Source organism: Myotis nattereri (assembly GCF_964212035.1).
Source record: "Myotis nattereri genome assembly, chromosome: 3".
In the NCBI taxonomy this organism is placed as follows: Eukaryota; Metazoa; Chordata; class Mammalia; order Chiroptera; family Vespertilionidae; genus Myotis; species Myotis nattereri.
Genome location: NC_138077.1, coordinates 71,005,796 through 71,029,753, shown reverse-complemented (window position 1 = coordinate 71,029,753; position 23,958 = coordinate 71,005,796). Strand labels below are relative to the sequence as shown.

The window sequence follows — 23,958 nt, the reverse complement described above, 5'->3', positions numbered from 1 at the left end:
CGGGCCTCTAGTCTATCAATAAGAGAAAATCTAGATAAGCCAGATAGAGGGATAAACCACAGTTCTTTCAATCAATAAGAGTGTTCCCTCAAAATCCCATGATTTTAACAAATCATAGTTAAGGCAGAGGGTGAACTCCTTTCACGTCCCTCCAAGTTAATTATTCTTCATGATTAAAGCAGCAGAACTCATGAGTGTGATTCACTATTATCTTTCCAAATTAGGTTTTATATGATTTAATAACATTACTATGAAGAAAAATGTTTAATACCATGCAAAAAGTATTTTCACATTTGTTCTGAATAACTAAATTAAACCCTGGCTATGACCTATCAAAAGAAATAGATGATAGCTTCTGTCTGTGAATATATGAAGTTCATAAAGGTCTTTTAAGTTCAATTTTAAGGCTATAAAAAAACTTGACTTATAAAGTGAACTAATATTTGAATAAATTATGCTCCTATAAATAAAAATAAAACTCCCCAAATTCACACAAAATCAATTTAATTTTCCATTAAGAAATCTGAAATTATTTTTGAATGAGAATTTAACTTCCAATATCATTTCTCTTTAATTTATCAAACACCAACCTTTGCTACTACTTTAGCTACTTTAATGTACACTCAGTGGTAAGGTGAAATCATCTCTGAATTTTTACTTTTCTCAAAACAAAACCAAAATAAAGTATCTTAAGAAGTATGTATGGAGAAACTACTATAGACATTATCTTGGTTTTGTAGATTATGCAAAATAAGTTTAATTATTTATGGCCTTAATTTCTATAAAATTTGTTTTCTTTGAAATGGCAACTTCATGGATATACCAATGCCCAAATGCCTTTGGGCTCAAGTAATATACCTTCTGAAAGGGACATAAAAGTCCAACTAACTGTCAAGATTACATATGTAGTCCCAAGACGCAAGGAAGAGGAAATTAAGTTGAATTGAGAATCACCACAGGATGGTGTAAATGGTAGGAGGATGGGTTCCATCTCTGCTCAAATCCCACCTCCATCACTTATTAGCTATTAGTCAAGTTATTTAACCTTTCTAAATCTCAGGGTTCTTGTCTGTAAAATGGGGATGATACTAGTAACCTCCTCACTGGAAGGGTTGATGTGTTAAGGTAGATGATGCATGTAAAAGGCTTGCATAGTACCTAATACATAGCATACCCCCAATATATTAAAGCAGTTATTCTTATTATTTATATGCCAAGCATGGTACTTACTTTCACATATGGGTAAGGTGGCCAATAATAACACCATGAATCAGAGGAGTCTTATACCCATTTTTGCAAATGAGTAAAGTGAGGTAAAGAGCAGTTAGGGAATTTTCCCAATGTCACATCATTAGTGTCAGGGAGTAGGCTATGTTACCATAGAGCACAGATGCTGAAACATCTTCTATATGCCTATCAATCCTTTGCCATATAGGTTACAACTATGTTCCCCTGGTTTATCTCTTATCATTTACTTTATGGTGTTCCCCACCCCAACACACACCTCTATATATAAGGTTTTAATTTTTATGTAATTCAGATTTACCAGTAGTTTTCTTTCATGGTTTTTGGTTTTCTTGCCATGCTTCATCATGCCCATTTCAACTCATGAATATAACACTTGTCACTCATGTTTTTGTTTTTGTTCATCATTTTTTAATTTGTTGATCTATGGGGGTTTATTTGTGTGTAAGATATGAGGGAAGAGTTCACCTTTTTTCTCAAATTGATAGCTTGTTATCCTATAACCATTTAATGCAATAGTTTAGTTTTCCACAATGATTTGCATTGTTCCATGTATTAATATCACTGCACAATTGGATTATTTTATGGACTCTGCACTATTTCATTAATCTATTTCTGTGTATAATGTTTTTTGAGACTTAGAAAAAAAATTACACGAATAGAACAAAAACATTCCCATATATCCTTCATCAGATTCACCAAATAGTAGCATCTTACATAATCTCAGAGCAATTATGCATAAAGGGACATAATGCTCACATCTGGATGCTGAGATTTGTGGAAATTTTCACATTTTTTTTGTACATTTTTTTTTCAATAAGAGCAGGTAAAATTATAAGTTTGATCAACCAAAAATTAGAGGACACAGGTGGTAAATGCTATAAGTATTTGAGTAAGAGACAGAAGTGTATTGTAATGGCAACATGAGGTTTCCGTGTAACTTCACAAAGATGTATGGAACGATAGGTAGAAAAGAGACAAGCCAAGTGTTTATAGTCAAGAAAAGCATCATAAGCCAAAATAGGTATAAACATGGCTTGTGAAGATCACAATGAGAAGAGAGACTAGGGGCTTAGAAAGGTAAATATTGCAGAGCAAGAAAGTTGAATACATTGTGAAAAACCTTAGAAGCAAGGCTCAGGAATGTGAACATTGTCCTCTAAGCCAGAGGGGAGGCAAAGAAGACTCATAAGGAAGGTAGGTGCAATGCCTTTTTTTATGCAAGAGATCTTTATTTAGTGCCTGCTATAACCCAAGTACTGTTCTATTCTAAGGACAGGAAATAAAACGACAAAAATTCTCATAAAAAACATTCTAGTGATGTCTTATGAAGATTTATGGGTCATAGAATTAAATGGGATTGGGGTGATAAAGAAAGATGTTACTTAAGAGGAAGAATTTGAGCTAAACCTTGAACATTTATGAGTTGGGTACAGAGATGATGTCAAGGCATCCTAATATATAAAAACCCTGGGTCCGTCACAACCAGAGGCTTGGCTAACTGGAAGTCAGTCCCGCAGTCAACACTGGGTTGCCATGGCAACCAGGCGCAGTGACCAGCACTGACTGCTGAGGGCGCTGCAAATCAGGCCTGGAGAGAGGCCTGAAGAGAGAAGCAGGGTCTGATCCGTAGCCTGTGTGGCAGCTGTTGATCAGCATTTGCCTCTCTCTCTCCAGGCTGGGCCAGCAGCCATGCCTCCATTTCTCTCCAGGCCACCAGCAGCCCCGTCTTTCTGATCAGGCCCTGTTAATAGGCCCAGAGACACTGACTGGCATAGAAACTGACCAATCAGAACCATATCTGGGTCAACTGTGAGGAGCCAATGGCTGCCAAGGAGGTGGAGCTTTTGATGCTGACTGGCATAGAAACTGACCAATCAGAACCAAATCTGGGTCAACTGTGAGGAGCGAATGGCTGCCTAGGAAGCGGAGCTTTTGATACTGACTGGCATAGAAACCAACCAATCAGAACCAATTTGGCCGGCAGAGGAGGGCAGTTGGGGGCTAGACCTGGCCAGCAGGGGAGGGAAGTTGGGGGCAAGATCAGGCCAGCAGGGGAGAGCAGGATCAGGCTGGCAGTGGAGGGCAGTTAGGGGCGATCAGGCAGGTAGGCAGGTGAGCAGTTAGGAACCAGTGGTCCCAGATTGCAAGAGGGATGACCGACGCCGGATGTTAAACCGGCCGTCGGACATCCCCCAAGGGGTCCCCGATTGGAGAGGGTGCAGGCTGGGCGGAGGGAACCCCCCCTTCGTGCACAGATTTCGTGCACCGGGCTACTAGTTTTATATAAGAGATAAAAAAAGGAAGGATAAGATGGGATGAATGGGAAGAGATGTGTTCATGAGGTGTTTGGAAACCTATGAGAGGATCTGTTTACCTGGAATACAATTATTTCAATGGAAAAAAATAAGATTGGCTATGTGGACAGTTATTCAATTGCAAAGGCTCTTGAAAGCCACACCCCAAATTTATTGTTTTATAATCTATACTAGAAGCCCATTGCACGAAGATTTGTGCAATAGGCCTTCCTTCCCCTGGCTGCCGGCACTAGTTTTCCTCTGGCACCCAGGACCCAGGTCTATGGTCCGGCCACAGCAGAGAAGCCAAGCCTCTTCAGTCTTCAGTCTTCAGTCTTCACTCCAGCCGGAGCCTTCAGTCTTCCCTCCCTGCCTGAGTATGCAAATTAACCGCCATCTTTGTTGGATTCATTTGCATAGTCACTCTGATTGGCTGGTGGGCGTAGCAGAGTGACACCAATTTGCATGTTTCTCTTTTATTAGTGTAGATAAATGAACCTGCAGGCATTGAAAACTATCAGAAGTTACTGAAGTCAGAATGCCCTGATAAAAGCCATGTTTTGGTAAGACAGAGGAGTATGGTTAAATATATTTTCAATAAAGGGGGTGGGGTGGGAAGGTAGGATTAAAGGATAAAGACTAAAGACCATTTGAGACATTACTATTACACAATTCAGAGAGTAAGAGGACCTGACTTTGAAAGACAGCTGAAGGAATGGATATGAGAGAAATTTCAAAGGCAGCATCCATAGGTCTTAGTGGCTACAACTCCTGGATGAAAATGAATCATGAGTCACACATTCAAAGCACTAACACTGGTAGGGGTGAGTGGTGATGGGTGTGTGTGGGTTTAAAGATTATAGGTTTATAAAGGACTGGAAAAAAAACAACCATATTCTGGGTGCCCATATAAAATGTTGAGTTACATAATAAATATCTGCAATTAGTGTTCATTTTGGAAATATAACCTATCTATTCATAAAGTGACAACTCTCAAATAACTGCTGGGGAAAATCATTATATCACTTTTCTTCAAATTCCCCTTATTTATTTCTGTAGGGGAGACCTTATGTGATAGCAGATTTAGTCTAGTAGGCCTTCAATAATAATTCATGTCACAGATTATGAAAATAAAATCATGACATCACCAGAGCTTCCTAATTTAAATCAAAATCAAACTTCTTGGTAACTCACATCTTATGTAAGTTTCTAACACAAAAATACTGATGGCAATTTAGAAACTGATTAGTATTAAGAGACTGGGGCTTTTTTAATTCTTCTATAGCAATAAGAACGTCAGTAATTCCAATCTCCAGGAATGGTGAAAAGTTACACAAAATAAGAAATGCATCAAGGATAAAATCTATGCCAGCCCCATAGTAGGTGCTGTCCACAAGTTATTATGGTAATCTCTAAACAACTCTGGGAAGAACCGTGTCCCCATTTTACAGATAGAAAACAGAATCATAGAGAGGTTAATTTACTCTAGTCATGTGACTAGAGTTATGCAGTCAGGATTTCATCTGTGACTACTATTTCAGCCATAGAATCTACAAACCTTGAAGTTATGGACACTTATTTGGAAGGAACCTTGAAAAGTCCTTGCCCTACTTCTTGATAGACTCGCAATAAAAATCAGGATGAAAATAAGGATCTTTCTTATTTCAAGTGTAGGTTTAAAAATGACACTAAAGATCAAGCAAAACGCTCTTTTACACCCAGTAAGAGCTGCTGTTTGAGCCTCCTCTGAGCAGTGAGTACAGGTTTTTCCCTCTAACCTACATTTCCTATTCACCTCCAGATGTACAACTGATGGGGTGCAGGTTAGTTACTAGAGAAATAAAAGCACCTACTCAGGCATATTGTGTTCCATCACACTTAAACATATCATGTTTTCATTGTTTCCCCTGGGAAATAATAGATTTCTCACAGTAGGACTAACATTCAGCTGCTTTAGGAAAGAAGAAAAAAACAACAACATTTTCCTTAAGCAGGAACCCGAACCAGCTAACTTATGGAGCAAGTTATGTTGTGGAACAGTATTTTTCCCCTATATTACTCAGAAAGGACATTTTGTCAAGAATTGTAATATGTAAAATGAAGAAAATTTAAAGTATTTAAGATATTAAGCAAAGTAGATCCATCTTCTTCCCCTTTTTTATTACAATGTTGCAGACTTGCTACGATGACACTTTTTATTCTAAGCCCAGATTTTTACTTCCTTACAGCTTTGCTTTTTAAGCTAAAAATTCTCTCATTCTTGGTACAATGCATTTTTTGCTAAGTAATTAAAAACCAATTGTGCTTAAACCTTTGCAGATAGTTGGTTTTATGCTGTCTAACTCAGAAGTTGGTTTCTAAAACCTCAAATTTAGCATCTCAAGGAAGAATGGTATCTATGGCATGTTTAAAAAAAATGTTTTGAAATGAAGTGATGGGCATTTAAAAATAGAATTCAGAGAGCGCACAGCTTTCCTCCCATCCTTCACTGGGGGAGGAGAATGACACATCTGTGTGAAGCTGCCAGAACACTGTTGCTGTGATTCTATTGAGCTTTAGAATGGAGGGGAGCTACAAAGACCACTCATAATTACATCATCGTTGCCAAACATGCAGGCCGTTTCCAGTAGACATACTCAAGTTAGAAAGAGAAATGATCAGTACACCCCCTATCACCAGAGCCTCCCTTCCCTGCCCCCACCCTTCATGTCTCTGAACATTCTACCGCACCCCTAATCATCACAAGCCCTGCCCAACTGTCAGAGCTTCAATACCAAGCCAGTGTTCTCCCCATGATCACTGAGGGAGGCTTTGGCTAAATGCAGATTTCAAAAACATGCAGCAATCAGAGGGAAAGAGTGAATATAAAACTTTCTGGGCTAGCCTTAAAGCGCAATATCCATCCATAATATTTTTTCCTTCTAAGACAGTGGTTCTCCACGTGTGGGGTGTGACCCCTTTGGCGGTCAAATGACTCTTTCACAGGGGTCGCCTAAGACCATCCTGCATATCAGATATTCACATTACGATTCATAACAGTAGTAACATGACAGTTATAAAGTAGCAACGAAAATAATTTTATGGTTGGGTCACAACATGAGGAACTGTTTTTAAAGGGCCAGAAGGTTGAGAACCACTTTTCTAAGAAAAGCTATATCAAAATTCAAATAACTAACCTGCAAATGAAATTTTGGAAGATAAAACCATCCCTCACTAATTGTAGGAGTTATCTTCTTGATAATTACATTTGGGAAAACCGTAATTGGGATAAGAGAATTAGAGGGGGAAACCACACAATAACAATGGTTTTAAATTCATAGGGTGGGGCAAAAGTAGGTTTACAATTGTGAGAACACAAAACACAGCTTATTCTTGTATCATTTATTGATTATTATACTACTAGGGGCCCGGTGCACGAAATTCGTGCACTGGGTGTGTGTGTGTGTGGGGGGGGAGTGTCCCTCAGCCCAGCCTGCCCCCTCTCATATACTGGGAGCCCTCAGGCGTTGACCCCCATCACCCTCCAATCGCAGGATTGGCCCCTTGTCCAGGCCTGACGCCTCTGACAGAGGCGTCAGGCCTGGGCAGGGGACCCCCAGACGCCTCCGATTGCTGGCTCTGCCCCTTGCCCAGGCCTGATGCCTCGGCCAGAGGCGTAGACCCCCATGACCCTCCGATCGCCTGATCGGCCACTTGCCCAGGCCTGACGCCTCCATCAGAGGTGTCAGGCTTGGACAGGGGACCCCCATCTCCCCCGGATCACTGGCTCTGGCCCCTGCCCAGGCCTGAGGCCTCTGGCCCAGGAATCATGCCTGGGCAGGGGACCCCCATCTCCCTCTGATCGCTTGCTCCACCCCCCGCCCAACCCTGACGCCTCTGACCCAGGCTTCAGGCCTGGGCAAGGGGACCATCATATCCCCCCAATCCCCGGCTCCGCCCCCCACCTAGGCCTGATGCCTCGGCCAGAGGAGTTGACCCTCATCACCCTCCGATCACCAGTCATTGGATCGGACCCTTGACCAGGCCTGAGGCCTCCGGCAGAGGTGTCAGGCCTGGGCAGGGGACCCCCAGTTCCCCGCGGTTGCAGGCTCCGCCCCTGCCCAGGCCTAACGCCTCTGGCCTAGGCGTCCGGCCCAGGCAGCGGGGACCCGCAGTGGCAGCGGCCCCGCGATCGTGGGCTTCACTTTAGGCCCAGGCAAGGGACCCCTAGCTCCTGGGACTGCCAGCTTCGACCGTGCCCAGCTCCCATCGCTGGCTCCACCCCTACTTCCTGCTATCACTGGCCAGGGCGGCAAAGGCACTTGATTCTCCGATCATGACTGGGGGGCAGCGCAAAGGTGGCCCCAGGGCCGCCTTTGCCCTTCCCCACAGCACTTAGCACCCCCCTGGGTTTCCGATCACTGTCAGTGGCAGGGGGCTTCTTCCTGCTTTCCCTTTCGCCTCCCTGCATTGTGCCTACATATGCAATCTTAGTTGGCAGTTAACTGCCAATCTTAGTTGGCAGTTAATCTGCATATAGCCCTGATTAGCCAATGAAAAGGGTATCGCCATACGCCAATTACCATTTTTCTCTTTTATTAGTGTAGATTTTCCATAAGGACAACTGTAGAATTAATTACTTTTGCCTCACCCTGTATTTTTTTTTTAACTTTTAAAATAAATAAATGTTTTGAAAACCACTTGCTTTCAAAGCAAACCAATTTAATAACTGTAAGCATTCACTTCCATAGGAATAACTATTTTCTTAGAACAGTTTTCAATGTTCATGAAACACTACTGCTGTGTCCAGATCCAATTAGGAAGACATTTCAAAGTTTAGTCAATGGCCACACACTGTCTCTTTACAAATTCCTCACATTAGCAGTTACAGGCTTCACATATGTTTCCGAAGTCAGGAAGATGGACCACCAGGTCACCTTTCAAGGAAGAACTTGCTGTTCCGCTGCAGGGAAGGTGGCCAGCAAAGAGCTTCCCGCTGTCAGCTCCTCAGGCTCTGCTTTACCTGCAGAGAGCCACCTTACCTGGAGCTATGTCCTCCCCTGGCAGTCTGCCTCTAGCCATTGAGCCAAGCAGGCAACACTTTCTCCAGTGCTCCTCACCACATTGGTCAAGGCTATGTCAGGCCTAAATCAATTACACTTCTCCCTTGGCCCAATCCTGCTTTCTTCCCGCTTGTACAGTAAACGTCATGCACCCAAACAGTCTCAGTGTCCAATTCCAGAGGCCACAATGTGCAACATACATCTTTTTCATTACATTCTCTCTTGCTCCATTTACCACAAATCTCAGAAAAATGCTTGTGTATATCTATTTTCTGGAATTATCATGATACTTAAGAACATACTTTTCAGGTTCTAGATTTTAATGAAAGAAAGGAATATAGATTTTCCCTGCATTATCCTACATGGTGCATAGGAGAAACAATTAGTGTGGAGAAGTTTTTTTTTTTTCTCCAAAAAGATCAAAATATACCTTGCCTGTAAAATTCTAAATATAAAATAGCATTTGTGCATATATGTATTCATTCAACATTTTTCAATACTGAGCACGTTCTACACACCAGGCACAGGTGAAAAAGGCTGCTACTCTGGAGGAGTTTGCATTCTAGTGGTTCAAAAAGACAATAAACAAATCAGAAAATAATACAATGCCAGGGTCTGGGAAGAAAAATAAAGCAGGGTGAGGGGATAGAGAATGACTGCAGAAGCATCTATTGTTTCATAGCCACAGGTGGAGAGGATTGCGGTAATCCACACATCGCTGGGTTGGCACAGTCACATATACACTTAGTACATCAATTTCCTAGAGAGTATACATCATTCCTGTTCTAGTGAAGAATTCATCACACTCAGCTTTACTAAAATAACATTTCTGCATTGTAAGTCCACCTGCTGCATGAAACATAAAATCTTAGTTCTATGTTACTAACCTATCCAGCAGATCTGTCTCAGAGAAAGAGCAGCCTGAGATATCATAAGCTATGGTCAGACACAGCTGTCTCAGGCAGATGGCTTTATGGGCAACATCATAAGCTTGCCAGATTTTTTAAAATATGAAGGGTTTTCTGCCTCATTAGTACTTCATGGCTGACCATTCACAAACACCTGGTCAAACTTCTTCCTCTTGTGAAAATGCAACCATACATAGTCTTAATTCAAAAGGGTATACATTAGTCTGGCAGGTGTTGCACAGTGGTTGAGTGTCGAACCATGAACCAAGAGTCACTAGTTCGATTCCAGGTCAGAGAACATGCCCGGGTTGCAGGCTCTATCCATAATAGAGGGCAGGCAGGAGGCAGCCAACTAATGTTTCTCTCTCTCTCTCTAAAACAAAAAAAAAAAACACACACAATAATACATGTTTATTACATAATCTTTATCCAAAGGACCTAATGCTTTGATAATTTGTAAAGATATGGGTAGGGGGAAAACCCTTCCTTATATAGCTTAATTCAGGTGAAAATTCGAAATCAGGACCACTAGTGACTTTGAGTAGTGGTAGAGGCAAATTAAATTACTGTGCTCCCAATAGTGAAAACCACTTGGTCCACAGGGAATCCCAGGATAGCCTTTACAGACCTCCAATTACATCATCAATATCCTATCTAATAAAGATAGAATGTATAAATTGACCGTCACTTCAGACAAAGATGGCGGCACCCACAGCCAGTAAGGAGGGAATATGCAAATTGACGCGATAAAGATGGCAGCGACCAGTCGGGATGCTTGCATCATTGCCACGGTAATGACGCAGGCTTCCACCCTGCCCTGGCTGCTCCAGGCCTCTGGGCAGCTTGCACTTGCTACGAAGGAGGGAGGGGTGGGTGAAGGGAGCTACAGAGGGCGGCAGGGCTGGAGCGAAGGTGGAAGGGAGCTCTGGCCCAGAGCAAAGGCAGAAGGAGGCCATCAGAGCAAAGGCCCGAGTCCCGGGTGCCAGAGGGAAGCTGGTGCTGGCAGCCAGGGAAAAGAAAGCCTATTCTTGCATGAATCTTCATGCATCGGGCCTCTAGTAAATGAATAATACAAATGACAGCTCCTTTTTGAGAATAACTGTGTTTGCATCTCTACTTTTGTTTTCTTCCTCATATTTTAAGAAAACTTTGTCACCGTTATCTTCAACACGCACAGGAACACCAAGCACCACTGTGTCCTTGCTTAAGGCAGAAATCAAAACATACCTACCCTGTTGAAGTCTTACTATGAGACAAAGGGGAAAAGAAACAATAGACTTGAGAGTCTGAAGAAAATGAGTTCAAACTTAGCTTTTGTAATTTATTAGCTTTTTAAAAGATGAATTGTCTTAAGATTATAAATTTCAGTTTTTGTATCTGTAAAATGGAGATAACAACATCCAATTACCTCACAAGGTCAGTAAAAGTATGTTTTGAAGTAATTTGAAAACTATAAAAGTGATCTGCAAATGTATTGGTACAACTGGAGTTTTTTTGTTTAGATTTCAATGTTAACATTACTTTGAGATAATTTTGAATTGAGTAATAAAAATATATTAATTTAGGAATTATTTATTCAGTATCTTCTGTGTTACACTATAGAGAATATAAAAATGATAGCTATCCCTGTTTTCAGAGAGGGGGAAGGTAAGATGTTTTGGTTTTTGCCAACACTTATTCAGCACTATCTATGTGCCAGACATCGTAATAAATACTTTACACGAAGTATCTCTTTTAATCTTTAAAACCCCTATAAAAAAGGTAATATTTCAGTCCTCACTTTATAGATGAGAAAGACAGGCACAGGCAGTTTGGAAACCTGCGCAAGGTCAGACACCTAGTAAGTATTAAAAATATTAGAGTCAACTCACCGGCTCAGGCAAGTTAGTTATATTCTTATGCTGTGTTACATCTCAAGTTGGCAGAACACACACACACATCATTAATCATAATTGATGCTGACTAACAATACTAAGGCAGTAAATGATAAATGGAAGCCATCATCCTGGGGTGAGGTGGCCAAGGAAGTCATCACAATGAGAACTCCAAACTAGATCTAACCTTGTTTGTAAAGTTCAGATTTAAAATTACATAAAGGACAAACAAGAATATTATTTTTTGTATGTATTTTTTGAACATGCAATAGGTTTCACCATATATATATATATATATATATATATATATATATATATATATATGGCTATGCGACTGTCCGGCCAGTAGCTATGACACACAATGACCACCAGGGGGCAGACGCTCAATGCAGGAGCTGCTGAGCTGCCGTGACGTGGCAGCTGTAGTTCTTGGGTGATGCACCCTGGAACCAGAGAGGAGGGAGCTCGATTCCGGGAGGTGCATCACCCGACAACCACCCTCTCACAATCTGGGACCCCTTGGGGGAGGTCAGAGAGCTGGTTTAGGCCCAATCCCCACAGGCCAGGCTAAAGAACCCCGCTCACTCCACAGACGCCATTCCAGCCATGGTGCTGCCCCAGGTGTAGCCAGGTGCAGCTGGCCTGGGAAGAACGGCAGGAGGTTGGCTCCAGGGCGTGTCTGGCCTGTCTCACCCAGTCCTGCCCCGCCAGCCACCTTCTAATTACTAGTAATATCCTTTCAATGTGCACAAATCCATGCACCGGGGCACTAGTTTAAATATAATATACATATAGGAAAATACAAAAATCCCATATTAACTTGTGAAATATCTCATTCATAGGTTCTCTTTTATAGATTGGATTTACTTCCTAATTGAAATAGAGCAAAAACTGACTTATAGCAATGTCTATGTATCTATATACCAATCTTAATATAATTCATTTCATTTTAAAGAATTACCATTTAATTGTCATTTTCCTATTATCAAGCCCACTCAACACTTCAACACTGGTCCATTATTAAGAAAAATAACTTGAAATCAAATAATATATGTTTCCATAATAAAAAAATGACAGAAGGCAAATAAATTATTTTCAGTGTACAGAGAAGCGCTGTGTTGCTTTTCCATAGTATAGACAGCAGGCTTCTGGCCCTACTTGCACCACTGGATTTTTATACAGTGGGGCCTTGACTTACGAGTTTAATTCGTTCTGAGACCGAGCTCGTTAAGGAGCTCATTAAGGAGCTCGTTAACTCAAATTACTCTGTCAACTCAATGCAAAAAATCGGCGGAAAGACAGCTGGTATCTCAAAAAACTCATTAGTCGGGACACTCGTAAGTCAAGGCCCCACTGTATTTGCTATTGCATCTTATATAGAGAATAACAATTTTCAGATCTACTTTTCAAATGACACACTAAGGAAGGGGTGAGGAAGGCCGGCTCGAGGGTTATATAAGGCCTGAGAAATCATTTGGTCTGGCCCTGCCAAGTCATGAATGGTGAGCTAATTAAATGTTTGCTCAAATATAGCAGGCTAATTTTTAAGTTGATAATTTTATGTGGCCCTCAAATGATGTTATAAATATCCAAATGGCCCTTAGCAGAAAAAAGGTTTCAGACTCCTGCATTAAACAATGGCCAACAATGGTTTCTACTTGTTTCAATTCCCAGCAGAAAAAGTGTACATATTGCTTGTTCGTCCTGTGTATAGACCATGCAACTTACCAAGCGATAGGTCTGAGCTTTTAAAACATTGAGGTCAATAAAGTTTTCTTCATTATCTGTCTCTTCTTCCTTAGGAAAACAAAGAGTTTTAAAAGTTAATAATTATAAAGTTACAATTTAAAAATATATTTCCAACTTCCACATACATATTAAACCCTATATATAGACTAATGCAGGAAAAGGTATTTAAAAGCCTAGTAATGTGTGTAAAGTTATTATCAGCTCATCTGTTTTTTGAGGTTTTGATGGAGCCATTTAAAATGGGCAGAAAATAGTGTAGTAAAGGCCTGGGGAGGGATTGCAGTGTGGAAGAGAGGGGTTAATGGAGGGAGGGGGGAGGGAGGGAAACATTTGTAATAATTTCAACAATAAAGATAAATTTCTTTTTAAATATATTTTATTGATTTCTTACAGAGAGGAAGGGAGAGGGATAGAGAGTTAGAAACATCGATTAGGGAGAAACATCGACCAGCTGCCTCCTGCACACTCCCTACTGGGGACGTGCCCACAACCAAGGTCCATGCCCTTGACTGGAATCGAACCTGGGACCCTTCAGTCCGCAGGCCGACGCTCTATCCACTGAGCCAAACCGGTCAGGGCAGCAGGCTAATTTTTAAGTTGATAATTTTGTATGGCCCTTGAATGCTATAAATATCCAAATGGCCCTTGGTAGAAAAAAGGTTCTCCACTCTGACCTAAAAGGATAGTTCAGGTAGATTCCAAGCTGGTCCTGATCCCTGGGCCAATTGCTATGAAAGGTGAGGTCAGAAGTGGCCATTTGAGAGGTAATCCTTTCCCAAATATAAAGTAAATACAGAATCTGAGCAGGTTCTATAAACATGTATAAGGACAAAACATTAACTCCCTTTTCTCTTCAAATGTCTTTGTAGTGACAAGTGACATACTAGGTGAAACAAATTTAACAAGAATATCCAAGCTTAAGGATATGGTAATAAAGCCAATGAAGCTTGGTCCTCAAGTCTTATAAAGAAAAAAAAAAAAAAAAAAGGTGTTGTTCAGTGGGCACTTTCACATGCAGCTATACAAAAGCAGCATGGAAGATTTCAAAGATAATCCTTATCTGCAAGAATTGAAAAGTACGTAAGACAGTTGTTCTCTAAAGGTAGTTCTGAGACCAGCAGCGTCAGCATGACATGGGAGCTTGTACGAATGCAAATTCTAAGGCTCCATCCTTGATCTGCTCAGAATCTCTGGGGGCAGGGCCACTAAAGTTAGATGTGAGAACTATGCTAATCTTTGGGGAACTGGAAAGCTTTTAGTAAAATATAAAACAATATAAAGTTTCCATACACTCAAGTGACATTTACTTTTTTAGGGAGGGGGGTAGTGGGGCATGGAGGTGTAGATAAAACTGATCTGTTTACATCTTAAATCCTAAGCATATATGCAGATGCACACTTTTGAAAAGTAGCTCAGTCTATTCTGTGTTTGCACTGATGGTCTTTTTAACAAGGAGAGTAAATGATTGAAATGCCAATGACTCAGCGCCCATGGAAGAAGAGACCAAGTTTATGTTTTTGCATTAACCTAATCAGTACAGTTTACATAGGCAATCAATAAATACTTGTTGAATTTTACCGGATTGAGCACTAATAGGTAAAAAGCTTTAATAGTAGGTACTAGGGAAAGACTCACATTACTAAACATTATTAAGGGAGCATTCAAAAGGAATTCGAATATAAACAGAAAACATAGCTTTAAAATAAAATGAGGATTCTAATCTCAGTAATTTAGAAGGCACTCACCATTTCCTATCATTTCTTTGACCAATATGAACCCTCTTAATTCTCTTACTGCCAGTTACTAAGGATATGATTATACATAGCAGGTAAGAATATTCTACTGTGACCAATACTTACTTTACTTTTTAACAGTTATCAATGTGCCCTATCATGATTTGGAAAGCTAGAACTAAAGGTTTCTAGTTTCTAGATGATTATAGCAGAACTTTATTCTTGTCAGAAATGATCTTTACCATCTATCCTTGAGCCACCCCAAGAACTCTGGAGGCAAAATGAAGTAATATCTAACCACCCAAAGGCCTTTTTTTTTTTTTTTAAATTCTCACCTGAGAATATATTTTTCATTAATTGTAGAGAGAGAGGAAGGGAGAAAGAGAAACATTGATTGGTTGCCTCCCATACACACCCCGACCTGGGATTGAATCCACATCCTGGGTATGTGCCCTGTCCTGTCCGGGAATCAAACCCGAGACCCTTGGGTGCACGGGACAAATGAACCACATCAGCCAGGGCCCACAGGCTTTTTAGTGATGATGCAGTTCTCCTTACCAGCCGTGGGCAAACTACGGCCCACAGGCCGGATCCGGCCCATTTGAAATGAATAAAACTAAAATAAAAAAAAAAGACCGTACCCTTTTATGTAATGATGTTTACTTTGAATTTATATTAGTTCACACAAACACTCCATCCATGCTTTTGTTCCGGCCCTCCGGTCCAGTTTGAGAACCCATTGTGGCCCTCAAGTCAAAAAGTTTGCCCACCCCTGCTAGCCAGAGGATTGGGAGAGGTAAGACGACCCCTTAAAATAATATGACAGTAAGGAAGGAAAGAAAAATAACTTCAAGAGATATGACTAAGAGAACTAATAGCTTCAGAGGCAACCCTTTGAGGAAAGCCTTGAGTATGGTCTGATGACTGTAGAAGGTCTTTACCTCACAGCTGGGCTGCTTTCTAGTTTGCTTCTCTAATTTACAGGCCTAATAATGCTGCTTTGAACTTTGACAGGTTCTCAGAAAAAACCTATCATTTTTGAAAGTTACACAGCAATGTGTTGACAGATGATTTTGTGGTCCAATATTTAACGAACACCTACCATGCACCAGGTACTGCACAATAAATTAGAGATGCAAAAATGAAAAAGAAAAGAAAAAAAGCACAAAATTATTTCTGCCCTCATGGGGTTATTTTTCAGATGAGTACATTTTGTTAGTTTGTTTTAACCCTCCCTCGAGGATATATTTTTATCATTATTATTGATTTTTGAGAGAGGAAGGGGGAGAGCGAAAGAGAGAAACACCAATGTGAGAGAGAAACATCAACATTGATCAGTTTCCTCCTACATGCATCCCAACCAGGGATCAAACAGAAACCAAAATATGTGCCTTGACCGGGAATCAAACCTGCGACCTCTTGGTATATGGATGATGGTCCAACCAACTAAGCCACCTGGCCAGGGCTGATGAGTATGTTTTTATACTTTTTCTGAACATTTATAGCAGTTTCAAGTTATACATCTTTAAAGCTAAATGTTGATGCACTAGGACCAGGTATCTGTCAATAAGCTAATAACTAATAAAGAGTTATTAAGAAGACAAGATGATGGGGGGTCAGGATAAGCTAGAAGAGCTCAATGGGGAAAAAGGAGGACATATGTAATACTTTCAACAATAAAGATTTAAAAGAAAAGAAAACAAGATGAGAAATATAATGAGTAAAATAAATGAAGTGAACAACTGGGACTATGTGAAGTCTTAAATTTTTCTAAATCTGAATGAAAAGATCTATTACAGAAAGAATAAAGTCTAAACTCATAAAAATGCCTCAGATGATAAGGACTTGGCCTAGCTCCCCAGTTCATCTTAAGCCACCCTTCCCCCACCCCTCATTCAGGAGATCTAGCCACAAGTTTTCTCTTAGTTCCTTGATCAGGATAAATTCCTTCCTGCCTCAGAGCTTTTCTACATGCAGTACCACTAGAGTCTTGCCCAGTGCCCGCCCATAAAAGATGCTCAATAAATACATGTAGAAGGAATGAATACATTTTTACCTTAACTTTTAAAATATAAGAATTCTTGTGAAAAAATAATATTTTAAATTGGTTAGTTTTACAATGGTCTTTTTCCTTCTATAAAACATGTTAAATATTCTGAAAATACAAAACAGAGAAAATAAAATTATTACTCATAATCCTGCTACTCATAAATAAGTAATGTTAACATATTGATATTATTTGTCTTTATTTGCACATTTTTCATAGCTGAGTTTATATATATTATAATATCATCCCCATATAAGTAACATTTCTTTGTAAACAATTTTTTTCAACTCAATAGTGTTTATTTATTTAAAAAATGTATATTCAGCTTGTGAAATAGCCACACAGTGAAGAAATATTTAATTTCACAGGACTTATAAACCCAGCAATTTGACAATATGTACCTAGTGGTTTTTTAGTTGACACTAGAGGCCCAGTGCATGAATTCATGCACGGGTGAAATCCAGCTGGCCCACCCCAATGGGGGCCCATCAGGCCAGGCTGGCGGGGGGAAGGGGCGGCTGGTGGTTGGCCAGCCAGCCCCGCCCCCGATCGAGGTGTTGAGGGCCGATCAGGGGCAGGGCTGGCCGGGGGGAGGGGCCTCAGGCGGTTGGTGTTGGGGGCTGATAAGGGGCATGGCCAGCCACGGGTAGGGCTGATTGGGCCTGGATCAGGCTGGTTGGCTGCCACAGTACACTTCATAGCCAAGGGCCATTCTGGTCATTCCACCGTGCCTGTCGCTGGGCTTTTATATATATACTAGAGGCCCAGTGCACAAAAATTTGTGCACTCATGGGGGAGGGGGGTCCCTCAGCCCGGCCAGTGCCCTCTCGCAGTCTGGGACCCCTCGGGAGATAACGACCTGCTGGCTTAGGTCTGCTCCCAGGTGGCAGAGGGCAGGCCCAATCCCTAGGTGCAGCCCCTGGTCAGGCTCAGAGCAAGGCCGATTGGGGAGTTGGGGTGCCGCCCCCTGTCATGCACAGAGCAGAGCGATCGGGAGGTTGCGATGCCACCCTTAGTCACGCTCAGGGTAGGGCCGATTGGGGGGTTGGGGCACCGCCCCCTGTCACACTCAAGGCAGGGTCGATGGGGAGGTTGCGACGCCACCCCCTGTCATGCACAGAGCAGGGCCAATCAGGGGGATTGGGGCTCTGTACCCTGTCACATACAGAGCAGGGCCGATCAGGAGGTTGGGGCACCGCACCCTGTCACACACAGAGCCGCAGGGCGATCAGGGGGTTGGGAAGCTCCCCCCTATCAGAGCAGGGCTGATCAGGGGGTTGGGGCGCCTTCCCCTGTCACGAACAGAGCAGGGTGGATAGGGAGGTTGTGGCCCCGTCCCCTGTCACACACAGAGCCGCAGGGTGATCAGGGAGTTTGGGCGCTGCCCCCGTCACACTGATCTGGGTGCCGGGAGGCCTCGCGGCTCCGCTGATCCCAGTGCTGGGAGGCATATTACCCTTTTACTATATAGCATAGAGGCCTGGTGCACGGGTGGGGGCCGGCTGGTTTGCCCTGAAGGGTGTCCTGGATCAGGGTGGGGGTCCCCACTGGGGTGCCTGGCCAGTCTGGGTGAGGGGCTGAGGGCTGTTTTCAGGCTGGGGGTGACTGAAGCTCCCAACCGCTCCTTTTTTTCTTTTTTATTCTGGGCCAGCTTTAGCTTTGAGGCTTGGCTCCAGCTCTTAGGCCTCCACTGCTGAAAGTAGGTTTCTGGCCTTTGCTTACAATGTTGCGATCCGGCTGGCTGAAGCCCGGTGGACTAAAGCAGGTTTCTGGGGTTTTGTTTAGCTTCTATATTTGTTACATAGTTGCTTAGAGTTGCAGCTCAGAGGCCTGCAACGGCAGGCGGGGAACATTGGAGTCCTCGACACTGAAGCAAGCAAGCCTCAAGTTAGTTTCAAGCTGCCTGGCTGCCGGCCACCATCTTGGCTGGCAGTTAATTTGCATATTGCCCTGATTAGCCAATGGGAAGGGTAGCAGTCGTACGCTAATTACTATGTTTCTCTTTTATTAGATAGGATAGATACAATAATACAGTAGGCCCTCGGGTTACCGCAGACATCTATTCCTACCGTAACGTGATTTTCACCATAAGTCGGAACCCACCTACATAAGCACCTACATCACTCACATGGAGCACATACACAGCAGTAATGAAGTGAAACAGTAAAAAAAATTTTAAAGGAAAGATAACAATTCCTCACTTTTACTTGTGGTAAATAAATAAATAAATGGGAGATGGTGATGTAACCACGAAACTATGTACATCAAGTCCAATGTAACCTGAGGACTCTGTATACTAGTTTTAGGTATACAACATAGTGATTCAACATTTATATACCTTAGGAAGCGATCACCATAGTAAGTCTAGGAATCATCTGTCACTATACATAGTTATGATATTATTAACTATACTAGAGACTGGTGCACAAAAATTCATGCACTCAGCGGGGGAGGGGTCTCTCAGCCCAGCCTGCACTCAGTCTCAGTCCGGGGACCCTTGGGAGATGTGACCTACCAGCTTAGGCCCACTCCCCGGGGGATGCCTAAGCCGGCAGTCAGACATCCCTCTGGCAGCCCAGGAGCCCTCAGGGGATGTCCAATGGCTAAAATTTTAGCCATTAGTCAGACATCCTTAGCACTGCCATGGAGGCTGAAGACAATCCCACCACCGCTGCTGCTCTGGCCAGGAATGAGCCAGCTTCGGTGCTACCCCTGTGGAATCACACTGACCACCAGGGGACAGCTCCTGCATTGAGTATCTGCCCCCTGGTGGTCAGTGCGCATCATAGAGACTAGTCGTTCCCAGTCGTTCCGCTGTTAGGGTCAATTTGCATATTACCCTTTCATTATATAGGATTCCCTATGCCAGTGACGGCAAACCTTTTGAGCTCGGCGTGTCAGCATTTTGAAAATCCCTAACTTAACTCTGGTGCTGTGTCACATATAGACATTTTTTGATACTTGCAACCATAATAAAACAAAGACTTATATTTTTGATATTTATTTTAGATATTTAAATGCCATTTAACAAAGAAAAATCAACCAAAAAAAATGAGTTTGCGTGTCATCTCTGACGCGTGTCATAGGTGCGCCATCACTGCCCTATGCTGTATAATACATCCTTATAACTTATTTTATAACTGGAAGTTACACTTCTTCATAAGTGTTAAAATTTTAGCCTGACCAGTGTGCTCAGTGGTTGAGCTTCAACCTATGAACTAGGAGGTCATTGTTTGATTTCCAGTGGGGCATGCAGGAGGCAGCTGACCAATGATTCTCTCTCATTATTGACATTTTTTTCTCTCTCTCCCTCTCCCTTCCTCTCTGAAATCCATAAAAATATATATTTAAAAATTTTTTCATGGAGACATTATATTCTACTATTTAGATATAACCTAACATCTTTAATATTTATTTCTGGCACTTGATAAAACAATGCAGTGACTAATATCTTTGTATCATAAACTAGTTAAATAAATTACTTTAACTTTAAATATAAAATATACTTCTTATATATTAACTAGAGGTCTGGTGCATGAATATGTGCACAGGTGGGGTCCCTCGGCCTTGCCGGCGATTGGGGCTGATTGGGGTCACAGGAGGCTGGCCAGGAGGAGGGGCTGCAGTAGGTTGGCCAGTGGCCCCCATCGGGGTCATCACGCTGGCTAGCAGGGGGAGGGGGACCACGGGAGGTTGGCCAGCCACAGGAGGTTGGCTGTAGGAGTGCACCGACCACCAGGGAGCAGCTCCTGTGTTGAGCATCTGACCCCTGGTGTTCAGTGCGCTTCATAGCGACCAGTCGATCAGTCGTTCAGTCACGTAGGCTTTTACATATATATAGATTTGTACAATCACCTGGAAAATTCAACTGGTTTATGAGAATAAAATACACTGGCATTTTAATTTTTTATCTTATCTATACTTCCTAAAAACCAGGGTTAATCCAACTCTGATTTTAAGAGCCCTTTGCTTCTATCATTTTATTAGTCTAGTCTGTTGTAAAGACTTGATCATTTAGTTTCACACTATGGATAGAATATTGACTGGGAAAAAGCCCACATGCTGCCAACAATTTAAATAATGTTGGTATTTATGAGTATTTTTTAAATTTCCTGCATTTAAAATTTTAAAGTTCTAATATTAGTATTTATCCTTATTTTAGAAGCATAATGAAGGTTCTGAGAAATGAATGGTGTTCTTATGAAGAATGTATTAATCTTAAATTCTATTGTTCTGTTTTAAATTGTTTATAATTTATGACCTATTTAAGATCATGAATACTTGTGTTTACTAGGGGTCTACTATTTATTTCCTGTCTATAATTTAATCTGTTAAAATCCAGATCTCAGTCAGTAGAGAACATGAGCATTAATTTAACCAAAGGTCTAGACAACTGAACATGGTACTGTATAAGCTTCTTGTCTCTCGAAAAATGAAATAAAATATAAGTCAGAAAATGGAAGCCTGGGAGAATTAAAAGAAGAAAAAAGAATTCAAAGGTGAAAATGAACAATAAGTTCAGTAACACTCATACCACAAATTCTTCATCCATTTTATTTAATGTTAATTCTGCATCATCTTCTGGAACAGTTTCTTCTTCTAATTCTTCCACTGGATATGTTGGTCTAAAATAATAAAGCTAATATGAGTTGAGAATTGAAAACAAACATTCTAGCAGGACAAAAAGGTATATACAATGTGAATATTAAGGATCTCCTCTACAACAGATTTTGTCCATTTCCACCCACTTACAAAATCACTGTTAAATGATTCATGTATTCTTCCTGAAACTTTCTATGCAAAGATGCAAAATACTTATCTCCAAATTTAAAGAATAAAGTTACACAAATAGGCTAATACCATGCATATTGTTACCCAATGTACTTTCTTCATTTACTAATATACCACATTTAAGTACCTATACATACATCTCCCCCTATCTCTATTATCTGCATGTATTCCACTTAACAGCAGTACCATAATATTAACTTAACTAACAACCTATGGCTGAACATTAGGGTTGTTTCCAGTTTTCTAACTAGACAATATTACTAAGGTCATCATTGTATATTCTTCATTGTCTACATCATTAGAATAAATTGTACACGTAGAATGGCTGGATCAACAACTTTGTACATTTTATTGTTTTGATAAATATTGCCAAAATCTATTGCTATAATATTGCATTTCCAACAACAGTGACTCCATTTCCATATGTTCACCAATGTGGTAAACAAACTTTAATATCTGCCAATCATTTAAGTGAAAATATCTCATTCTTATTTGAATTGTATTTTTTTACATTGAAGTGGTTGAATACCTTTTAATGTTTTAATTGATTATCTGTTTTTCTTTTTCAGGGAAAGGCCTATTTATGTCCTTTGACCTTTTATATATGAAGAAAATTAATGCATAGCCTAAACTGTATTAAAAATATTTTCCTAGTTTATTATATACTAGAGGCCCTGTTCACAAAAACTCGTGCACTCGGAGGGGGGGCGGGGTGGGAAGGAGTCCCTCAGCCCAGCCTGCGCCCTCTAGCAGGCCGGGACCCCTTGGGGGGTTGTCCACCTTCCTGCTTAGGCCCACTCCCTGGGGGATCGAGCCTAAGCTGACAGTCAGACATCCCTCTGGCAGCTTGGGAGCCCTCAGGGGATATCCAACTGCAGCTTAGACCTGAGAGGAGCGGGCCTAAGCCACAGACATCCTTAGCACTGTGGACGAGGTGGGCGAGGCTCCTACCACCGCCACTGAGCTCGCAGCCATCAGCCCAGCTTGTGGCTGAGCAGAGCTCCCCCTTTGGGAGCCATTTACCACTAAGTGGCAGCTCCTGTGTTGAGCATCTGCCCCCTGGTGGTCAGTGTACATCACAAGGACTGGCCATTTCCACTTGTTCCTCCGTTAGGGTCAATTTGCATATTACCCTTTTATTATCCTACTAGAGGCCCAGTGCATGAAATTCGTGTGGGACAGGGGGGAGGTAGAAAGTGGGGGGGATGCCTCAGCCTGGTCTGCACCCTCTCCAATCTGGGACATTTCTCTTGAAATCCGCTGGCCGCTGGCTCCTAACCACTTGCTTGTCTGCCTAATTGCCCCTAACTGCCTCTGCCTTGGCCCCTGCCATTGTGGCTTTGTCCGGAAGGACATCTAGAAGAATTTTGGTCTAATTAGCATATTACCCTTTTATTAGTATCCTATCTAATAAAAGAGAAACATGGTAATTAGCGTACGACCGCTACCCTTCCCATTGGCTAATCAGGGCAATATGCAAATTAACTGCCAGCCAAGATGGTAGCCGGCAGCCAGGCAGCTTGAAACTAACATGAGGCTTTCTTGCTTCAGTGACAGAGGACTCCAAGGTTCCCCGCCTGCCTTGCCAGCCTCTGAGCCTGCAGTTTAAGAAACATTGTAACAAATATAGAAGCTAAACAAAACCCTAGAAACCTGCTTTCAGCGAGCCGGGATCTCAGAGAGGGAGTTATACATTGTTTCGATTATAGAACCCAAACAAACTAGATACCTTCTTTCAGCAGCACAGGCCTCAGAGCTGGAGCCAGAGCTAAAGCTGGCCCACAATAAAAAAGAAAAAGAAAAAAAGGAGCAGGTGGGAGCTTTAGTCGGCCTGAAAACAGCCCTCAGCCCCTCACCCAGACTGGCCAGGCACCCCAGTGGGGACCCCCACCCTGAAGGGTGTGTGACCAGCTGCAAACAGCCATCATCCCCTCACCCAGGCTGGCCAGGCACCCCAGTGGGGACCCCCACCCTGATCCAGGGCACCCTTCAGGGCAAACCAGCCGGCTCCACCCATGCACCAGGCCTCTATCCTATATAGTAAAAGGGTAATATGCCTCCCAGCACCGGGATCAGCGTGACAGGGAGCAGCGCCCAAACCCCCTGATCGCCCTGTGGCTCTGTGTGTGACAGGAGGCGGGACCACAACCTCCCTATCCACCCTGCTCTGTTCGTGACAGGGGAAGGCGCCCAAACCCCCTAATTGCCCTGCGGCTCTGTGTGTGACAGGGGGCGGGGCCACAACCTCCCTATCTACCCTGCTCAGTTCGTG

At 42.2% G+C, this 23,958-nt stretch overlaps 1 protein-coding gene across 1 annotated transcript in view; it reads right to left on the bottom strand.

Moving 5' to 3' along the window:
- Window positions 1-23,958, bottom strand: part of IFT57 (intraflagellar transport 57) — a 69,178-nt gene that overhangs the window by 36,867 nt on the left and 8,353 nt on the right. The window contains exons 4-5 of the mRNA XM_081085226.1: window positions 21,430-21,520; window positions 13,095-13,163 (exon numbers count right to left, since the gene is read on the bottom strand). Of these exons, the coding sequence (XP_080941352.1) occupies window positions 13,095-13,163; window positions 21,430-21,520 (160 nt within the window). The remainder of the gene's footprint in view (window positions 1-13,094; window positions 13,164-21,429; window positions 21,521-23,958) is intronic.